The 10,322-nt window shown below is 38.1% G+C and overlaps 1 protein-coding gene across 1 annotated transcript; it reads left to right on the forward strand.

The window, feature by feature from the left end:
• Positions 1-5,199: 5,199 nt before the first annotated feature.
• Positions 5,200-9,775, forward strand: cnga4 (cyclic nucleotide gated channel subunit alpha 4). The gene is made up of 6 exons (XM_061053125.1): positions 5,200-5,299; positions 5,390-5,496; positions 6,480-7,063; positions 7,569-7,814; positions 8,000-8,165; positions 8,562-9,775. The coding sequence occupies exons 1-6, from the start codon at positions 5,256-5,258 to the stop codon at positions 9,368-9,370; spliced, it is 1,956 nt and encodes a 651-aa protein (XP_060909108.1). The 5' UTR covers positions 5,200-5,255; the 3' UTR covers positions 9,371-9,775.
• Positions 9,776-10,322: the final 547 nt, after the last annotated feature.

Here is a 10,322-nt window from a genome sequence, read left to right on the forward strand (position 1 = left end):
ATTGGTTATTAATAAAATAAATGATGTGAAAAAATGAATGGTTGTGGGAAAAATACATCTGAGGTTGCACATCTGGGCTTTGGGGAATTAGTTATCAACATTTGAACAAGTCAACAAGATAACAAATCAAGTAATCGAGAAAATAACAGATGCACCTAAATTAACATAACCACTATTTGCAGAACTTGAGACCTGAATGTCTCACCAGACAATTGTTGCTAACTATTCATGATTTTGATATTTTGTTGTCAATGCACAGCACAAGCAATGATCAACACCTTGCAGTTTAGCATCTAACTCAGGGACGGGCAACTTTGGTCACAGTAAGGGCCACATTCATTTAACTCTCACTGCCAGGGGGCCAAATTGTAGTTTCCAAAAAACGATTGAAATCAATTATGTCTCAAATTTAACTCAACATATACCAGTGATCAATTATTATTATGGACACACTTCTGGTTTTCATGATTTCATGGCAGATTTTGTCATGTTTTCTTCATGACTCCAATTACAACACTGCCTCTCTTCCCTGCTGTTTACATTACTTGCTGCTATTTATCATACCAAGTCACTTTAACCACTTGTCACTTTATCTTGTCATTCTCTGCAAATACTGTCTGACATTCATTTTGTACTGTATATACCCCCTGTTTTTATTTTTATTTATCTTACCTATTCTGTTTAATGTGTATTTTTGAGCTTTCTTGTCTGTGCTGCTGTAACGCCCGAATTTCCCCTCTGGGGATCAATAAAGTATTATCCTATCCTATCCTACACTCTAAGAAATTGCTGTAAATTTACAAGGAAATTTCAACAGTATGATCCTGTTATGTTTAAATACAGGACATTACTATATTATAACGGTTTATAACAATATTTTACTGTATTATTGCTTGAAGGAAACAAAACGGTAATTTACCGTAATTTTTGCAATGCATTTTGGGAAAAAGAAGTTGAGACCACATGGTTGAAAGGACAGTGGACAGGTTGTTTATTCAGTTATGAAACTACAACAGAATTTATTTTCACTTCTCTGTTTAAAATGTAACTACCAAAACTCCTTAATGCACTTTTTATACATTGGAAATAGCCTTTGCTAAACGCCTTAATGTAAATATTTCTTATTTAACCTTCATGTTCTTAAAGTGAATTTTCTTTGTTTAAAATAACATATTTTTGCTGTATTTACAAAAACTGTAGAAAACTGTAAATTTCAGCAACAGCAATATACCGTTAATTTTACAGTAACTTCCTGGCAACCCTACTGCCAGTTGTTTACCGTTTTTTAACAGGTGAATTTCTAAGAGTGTATCTTATTATTTGATATGTCAAAATTGAACTGAGGGCCACATTGAGGGTTGATGGGGGCCGCCAATTGCCCACCCCTGATCCAGCTAAAAGTGCAAAGCAGCTTTAAGGTGAAGACTAAAGTGCAAGGCAAAGTATTCAACACTCTGTGTTGCAAACACACTGCAATCAAAAGTCAATAAGTACTGACATCCAATACCCATCACTACACTTGAGTGCATTACTTCCACCATAATACAATCAGTGACAATGTAAATAAAGCTGCAACTCTATCTAACTCTAATCAAGATATTAATTCATTTCATAGCATAATTATGTTTTTCCCCTCCATTTGTTAAGATATCTACAAAAGCACTTTCTCAGGTGGAGTTTACGACATGCACTCATATAACTCACAGATTAAAGTCACTGCAGTGTTTTGGGTCAGTGTGTAGCTCAGACAGCTCCAGAGTACAACCATCAAATCTACTTGACTTTAGTCCGATTGATTAATTAGAACATTATATTAACAGCATCTGGTCTTTACGCCTGCTCTTTAAGTCATCGCCCTGCGTCAGATCTCATACAAGCGAACCGAAGAGGCTCACGGAAAACTACAACATCAACAGCGAGATGATGTAGCAAAGCTAGTTGATACTGCAAAGATAATTAGCTGACTTGGAAATGTCAGCCGCGTATTTAGTGTTTTTATGAAGTTAAAGCGCACCTTCACATACAATAAAGCTGGGGTTACTCACCTTTGTTTTCTTTTGCAGTCTCAACAGTTATTTCGAGGTGTTGATTTTCCACGGATGCCTGCTAGCGGGGTTGCTAGTGAGTTAGCGCTGGTTTGGTTGCTAACGGCTAGCCGCTAATGAATTCCACAATGTCAGAGCAGTAAACGCACGAAAAGCTCGCAAGTAACCTGGAGACAACTGGCAGGCTAGACCACACTGAGCCGCGGAAGCTAACGAATCAAGCACTCCTTCATTCTGACTGCCGGGCATCCTGTTAGAGACAGATAAACATCCCATTTGATGATTTCTCAAACACTCTCCTCTCACCCGCAGCCATCTTACTTTGACTCCGCCCACCCGACTTCTCTGACTCCGCCCACACGACTTCTCTGACTCACACCCACCGCGACGCTGCTCTCCTCCTCTCTCCTCTCTCTGCTGTATGAAGCTGAAGGCTTCCAAGTACGGTACCCAAAATAAGAGAAAAAAGCTTTTTGGTTGATTTACATACAGCCTACACAAAATGTCATATGTTAAGTTTCTGCTTAATGTGTTCGGGCCGATAGTAGCCTTAACATGTTTTATCTTTTCTCTTCTTTCCTTTTTACGGAAGAGGATTAGGGCCACACATAAAAAAAAAAAAAAATAGAGTTCTGACTTTATTCTCAGAATTCTGAGTAAAAAGTCAGAACTACAGGTACCTGTAAGGACCAACTCCGGTGGATAGTCACTGTGCAGGACTGAATGTTATTCATTTTGCATTTCATAATTGTCCACACACTTCCTTCAATATTAATGCCAGCGGACTAATATCTTTCTTACATTTGTGTCCAATATGAATGATAATAAAATTCTTTGTAACATACATATGTCAAAATACTGTTTTTTAAACCTTATTTACCCTACCTCTTTTTACCTATATGGAATAAGGGGCTTCATCAACATTCAACTAAAGAACTGAATGTAAATGTGGTGAAAAGAGTAAGTTGGCTACTCGTTTAAGCAATTCCATAGTAGTTTACACAAAAGTTTCACCTGGGTGGTACACCATCTTGCAAAAAAACAAAATACAGTATCATTAAACTATAACTGTGCACACAGCAGTGACAAAGCATGCCACGGTTTTTGCTGCTGTTTCCCACTCCAGTATGCTCCAGTCAGTCCTGCACGGTCCTGCACAGTGACTATCAACCGGAGTTGGTCCTTACAGGTACCCGTAGTTCTGACTTTAAACTCAGAATTCTGACTTTTTTCTCAGAATTCTGAGTTTAAAGTCAGAATTCTGAGAATAAAGTCAGAACTCTATTTTTTTGTGAGGCCCTAATCCTCTTCCGTACCTTTTCCCCTTTTCTCTGTCCTTTATTTCTTTTATGGATGTATCCTTATATGTTTGTCAAAAAAAATATGTAGAATGTGCCAAGACTAAGAAAATAAGTGAATAAATTTGGCAACATGTAGTAGGCCGAGTACAAAAACCTGCAATAAAGTAAGAAATGAATAGGCTAATAAATCTTAATCAAGCTCAGTCTGAGCATCACATTTGACCTTGAATGTACCAATTTGACAAAATTCTCAAATCCAAGTCAAAACAGCTTTTTATGCACTTAGCACATAGCGAGATGGACTGGTTTGTAGGCCTGTCATGGAAATGGATGCCCTCATCAGAGGTTCCCAAACCCCAAACTTTTTTTGCTGGCCCCCCCTTGGCAGATAAAAATGCTTCCTATGGAGCAACAGAAAAAAAAATCTTTATGTTGTCACAATAGGAGTGACAAAATAGTTATATGGAACAATGAACTCAGATGTCACATTTAAAACATGTACGAACGTATTTTTAATATACATAAATATATATTTCATTTAATCACTGATGAGATTAGATGATGAGATGAGATTCAACTTTATTATCATTACACTTATACAAGTATAGAGTAACGAAATGAGGTTTGGCATCTCACCAGAAGTACAATAAGCAGAAAGTGCAAGTATCTGTGCTATGTACAGTAATTACAAAATGTACAGATGTAGACTAAAATAAAAAGTGAATTATTGGGTATATATGGCTGGATTAATGGGATGCTATAAATATAAATAAATGCTATAAATATAAGTATATTCTTAGGATTATAATATACCCATTAGACTCATTTTCAGTGGAATCTTTTTTTTCCATTTGGACTAGATTTACCCTGAAAATAACTAATAAAAAAACACACTAAAGTAGTAGCCTATACAGTTTATGATTTCTACATTAACCCTGCACTCTGTATGTTTATTGACAGTGAGGCTCAGTGTCACAGTGGGCTCTTTACTCCAGTTATTGTATGTTGTCTCCATCAGTCACTCTGTGATCCACAGTGGAAGGAGACCTCTTTGGTTTTCTAGGCGATGGAAGAATTCTCAGAGGACTCATGACATCTGTTGTGGTTTCCTTCCATAGAGACCAGCATCGCCAAGCAGAGCTCAGGTGGACCTGCTCGGTTGTTAGGTGGACTATATGTCAAGGTGTCTAAAGGGGGTGTCTGATTACTCGTCCCTGAAAGATGGACTTCTAGAGAGTCTCACTGAAAAATGTGTTAGTTAAAGGGTTACCTTTGGAGGATGGATAAAACAGATGATGGCAGTATCGGAGGGGACAAATGGCAGAGGTTGCTCAGGTGGCATCGAGGGCAGAAAGTGAACGAGGACGGAGAAGATGGAGTCAAGGAAGAAGGGAAACGTAACAACTTTCTGAATGTCAAGTGAGTCATTAACAGCTGATCTAGACGTTTTCACAAGAAAAAATATAATGCTGTCTGATATTTTTTGATCATGAAGTTAATATAAGGAAGTTTAAATGAGTGTATGCTGTTCTGTGTTCATGTTTTGCATTTTAATTTCTTGGAAGATTTTAACATTACCATATTTACCAACAAACCACATTTAAACATGACAGGCGGACGATAAAGTCCTTACAAACCAGAAAGCGAAGCCACTGTTGAAAAAACTTACATGTTTAGATTACCATAGAGTAATCTAACTGATATTTAAAGGTTTCAAAGTCTACTTATTTTACAAGAAAAGTCCCCATAACTTCAGAAATACTACCATGAACCACATTATCTTTGTGACAGTTGCCATCATGTCACACCACAACCATCGTGGCTAATCTCTTCTTCATCTTTCCCCCTCAGCTGGAATGACTGGCTGGTTGATCCAGCAGAACACTTTTATTATGTGTGGCTACAGGTCATGATCTTTCCCATCGTCTACAACTCTGTGATCATCATCCTGAGGTACAAACATCAGATATGATGAATGTAAAGTATAATTAGTATATATCTAAAAACATAACCTGTGAAGTCTTATTGGTTATGTTTCCTCAGAACATGCTTCACTACCATCGCACTGAGCTACCTGCCCGTGTGGCTCACTCTGGATTATCTGTCAGACCTCATGTACACCATAGACATGATCATCACTGTTCACACAGGTAAATGCTCTTTGTTTTTGTTGTTGTTTTTACAGGGATTGAAAACAGAACAAAACTCTCAGAATCTAACTGAAATTGTTGTTATACACCTCTCTGGACAATTTTGTTTGGAGACTAGACCTTCTCCAGATAGACTGATTAGAGCCTCATAATGTATCAATTTTTCTTAAAATAACCATTTGACATGAAAGGACTATTTTCTGTAGACTAAGAAATAATTACTCTCTGGGGATACAAACATGGCATGATGATGTTTTGTAAAAAAAAATTACTTCTGCAGTATCCTGAAAGTAACACCCCATAATTGAGCAGTACTGTATTGGGTCTCTCCTGGACTTTGACAGGCAAACCAGTCTTCAAGTCAAATCCATATTGACTCTGCCTGACATCAAAGGTATAATATGCCACATTTTAAACATTAATATAGTAGATATCAAATATATCCTCACTACATATATATATATATATATATATATATATAGTATATATATCGTTGAGTAATGACTTTTAAGAAAAGTTGTGAAGTCAAACTCCCTCTGTGTTTGTTGTTCTCAGCTCTTTGTTCACACTGTTGGGACAGTGCTTTCATCAGTTTGTTTATGTTTCATTCAGAAATGTTTCATACATATTTTATTTCCCTGTGTGAACCACGACCTGTCCAACTGTCAGCCCTACTACCACAGTGGGGGAAGAGAGACCACAGTAATGCTAGCTGTATAGGGCTAGTTGTAATTTTAACTCCCACACAGGAAACTCCGGAGCAATAATGTTGAGTTCTTGGATGTTGACAAATTTCACTAGCATGATCATAGACATCTTTCTGCCTTAGATTCTTGCATGATATGAAATCAGTTTTAACTTTGTTGAAGGAAGATGGATTTGTTAACCCTTAAACAGTTAGTGTGAATGTGCCTTGACTTGGTTTTTGCATCAGTGCATGAGGTGTGCTTTTAGATTTTTAAACCTTGTTCTCCTGTCTCCAGGTTACCTGGATCAGGGCATCATGATCAGGGACGTAAACCAGCTGAAGAAGCATTACCTCCACTCTAAACGGTTCTTAAGGGACGTGGTTTCACTGCTGCCCACCGACCTCCTCTACTTTGTCTTTGGCATCCAAACTCCAATGGTTCGGATCAATCGCCTTCTGCGAATTCCACGACTCAACGAGGCCATGGACCGCATGGAGACCAGAACCTCCTACCCAAACACCTTCCGCATCGCCAAACTTATGATCTACATCTTTGTGTTGATCCACTGGAATGCCTGTCTTTACTTTGCACTCTCCAGCTACATTGGCTTTGGGAGTGATCGTTGGGTCTACCCCAACACCACCAACCCAGAGTTTGCCTCCATGCGTCGTCAGTACTTTTACTGCTTCTGGTTCTCTGCCCAGATTTTCACCACAGTAGGAGACAACCTGCTGCCAGAAAGGGAGGAGGAGTTCTTGTTTATGATTGCAGATCTGCTCATTGCAGTGCTGGTGTTTGCATCGATTGTTGGCAATGTTGGGAATGTTATCACCAGTCTAAGAGATCGTGATAATGTCTTCTTCCCAAACCATGAGCTGGTAAGTTGGAAGACAGTTAATGTAGACTTTGACGACTTTTACTGTAGTTCCATTCAACAGTTTTGCAGAGTTCCCCGTTGGAAATTTCAACTTAAGCGCCTCTTGAAGGTCAAAAGTCTCACCAACTCTGTCTTCCTCTATTCAGCAAATCAACAGCAGTAAAGTTGTATAAAAGTTATATGAACACTGATTGCTTGATAATATAAAACACAGTTTGTTGCCACTTCCTTTTAATTTGTGACCCCTTAAAAATGGACTACAAACAGTTCTGACGATCTGTGGACATGGTGTTTGCGAACAAAAAAACTGATTTAAAAAAAAATAATTTAGAAAGTAGTCTTATTCCTGACAGTTTCTGTAATTTTCTCTGAAAAACATGCTATGAAACATAACTGAAAGAAAGGCCTGTGAGATTACTTTATACATACATACTTTATACATTTTTTGGCTTGGTGTTAATTTAATTTCATATAAAGGAAACACTGTTCTTCTTCTCCTCCTTCAGGTGAAGGCATACCTGCGTAGCCATCACATTAGCAAGGAGCTGCGACAGCGTATCGATAACTGGTACCAGCATCTTTACATAAACAAGAAGATCATGAGAGAGAATGAAATCCTGCAGCAGCTGCCCGTACACCTGAGGACAGAGATCGCTGTCAGTGTTCATCTTCCAACACTCTCCAAAGTCACCATCTTCCAGAGCTGTGAGAAGAGTCTGCTGGAGGAGCTGGTGCTAAAGCTAAACCCTCAGGTGAAAATACAATGTGGTGGTCACTAGTCACTGGAACAACAGGGGATGGATATGTCCAAAGTTATGCCTTAATTGTGTAGATTTGAATTCATCCTTGTTGCTGTGCCTAGTTTACAATCCAATAAATCAGCAACGCTTTGAGAAAAGAGTTGCTTAAGGAGTATTTCATGCTTTTTGTTTGGTAGGTGTTCAGTCCAGGAGAGTATGTCTGCAGGAAAGGAGATGTAGGCCATGAAATGTACATCATCAAAGAGGGAAAACTTGCAGTTGTAGCTGATGATGGGGTCACAGAGTTTGCTGTGCTGAGTGAAGGGAACTTCTTTGGGGAAATAAGCATCCTCAACATCAAAGGTAAGCCAAGAGTGAAAGACTTAACGGAAAAAAAACAAGCAATATTAGATTTTGACCACATTACTGATACACATGTAGTTTTGGTAAAAAAAAGACATACAGTATTCCAGCATTAATTATGTTTTTTCTTCATAACATGCTGATAGAAATTATTTAATAGATTGTGAAAATATAACATCAAATTCTGAACTTAGAAATTGTGCAGCACAGAGTGAACACAGCTCAACTTTAAAATATAAATAGTTACATATTAAACTTATTGACCTTAAGACATCAAATATAGGTATTTATGGTGCCTTTAAACTCTGAATTGGGACAGCATCTGTAGCATAATATATTTTGCTTTTTCAACACTTGTCAAAAAATGTCAATAACTCACAACATGTATTCTTGTAGGCAACAAGTCAGGCAATCGTCGCACTGCCAACATCCGCAGCATCGGCTACTCCGACCTGTTCAGCCTGTCAAAAGAAGACTTGACAGACGTGCTGTCTGAGTTCCCTGCTGCTAAATGTCATCTTGAGGAGAAAGGCAGACAGATCCTCATCAAGATGGGCATGTTGGAGGAAAGTGGTGATGGAGTGGAGGCGGAGGTGGAGAACGTGGAAACCAAGATACAAAGACTGGAGGAAAACTTGGAAATCCTGCAAACCAAACTAGCTCGACTGATGATGGAGCTCGAGTCAAGCAACCGCAAGATGCAGGCCAGGGTGGTGCAGCTTGAGTGGGAGGTGGCTGCACTGGGGACTAAGGTGTCAGAAGATGGAGAAGAGGGAGAAATAGCGGGGGGAAGAGAAGAAGGGGTGGGTGGGGAGGTAACTTTAGTGCGAGAAGAAGCAGAGGGAGAAGAAGAGGAGAGTTCAGATGCAAAAGTAAAAAAACAGGGACAGGGAGAAGACGTTAAGGATGTGACCAAAGAGGGAGATGGAGAAAGCACAAAAAGTGCAAAAGAGGATGTAGAAAGGACAGTGGAGGGAGATAAATCAGGTGTGAAGGACCCAGGCAATCAGAAAATAGAAGATGATGGAGCAAAGAGCAGAGAGAAAGGAGATGACAGACCAGGGAAAGGAGATGGTGCTGAGATTGAGCCTGAAAATGAGAAAGAGAAAAGTGCGGGAAGAGAATCTGAAGAGGGGGGAGAAAATACCAAAGAACATTCAGACGACAGACAGAAAGAGTCAAAACATGATGAACAGAAAAAATGAATGGAAAAAGGAAAAACACAGCAGGAAGGCTGTCTGTCTGTTTTACATCAATTTAAATATTGAGAAATATCTTTTGCTACTCTTCTGCAATACTATACAGTACCACTAGGTGGCAGCATTTTGCACCAACTTGAAATAAAAGTTCAATCCAAAGAAGAACAATATGCTTTATATATAATAGATGGTGTCTTAAATTGTTATTTCATATTCTAAAGGTTGTCTTTTCATTTTGATAATATATAAAATAGGTTTTGGAGGCAGATAAATGTTTATTTATCTCTTTTTATATGAATTAAATTATCAAAACTTCCAACCTGTATCTGGTTTTGTCATTTGTGTTTTCATTTTAAAACTTTTTTTTCTCTTTTGGGATTAAAAAATATTAAGAAATATTCACGGGTTAGTACAGTATAGGCTCCTAGCAGACGGAAATACTTTTTTCAAGGCATCTAATAAAATGTCATATATTAATATAGACTAACTCATGTTCATTTTTGCTATGTGGTAAATAGTGCTGCCCCCCCCCCCCCCCCCCCCCCAGTTGTTTCACTAATCCATGGGGGTAAAATTGGCTAGCATGTAGAACAATGCACATATACAAAAAAGGGAGATTTTCATGAAATACTGTTGTAATCTTTATGTTCTTTCATTGTAAGACCTTTGTCTTCATAAAAGAACATTTAAAAAAAATAAAAAAATAAAGAATTTCACGAAGGTACAAGGACCATCTATATTGTAAATAAACGAATTTAAAGAACGTATAGTCATGATAATAATTAAATATTTTAATATCTTATGATACAACACTGCCAGGAGCCATGCTTTAACCTCTGATAGTGGTACAGTTTTGAAACCTGAGTACTTTTCGTGTTGTATTTTCTTACTTCTTCAAAGTAGCCTAACTACACACGTCTTCCATTAATGGGATTATATTTACTTTCCAATCTAAGTG

The sequence above is a fragment of the Labrus mixtus genome, chromosome 13 (genome assembly GCF_963584025.1).
Source record: "Labrus mixtus chromosome 13, fLabMix1.1, whole genome shotgun sequence".
NCBI lineage: Eukaryota > Metazoa > Chordata > Actinopteri > Labriformes > Labridae > Labrus > Labrus mixtus.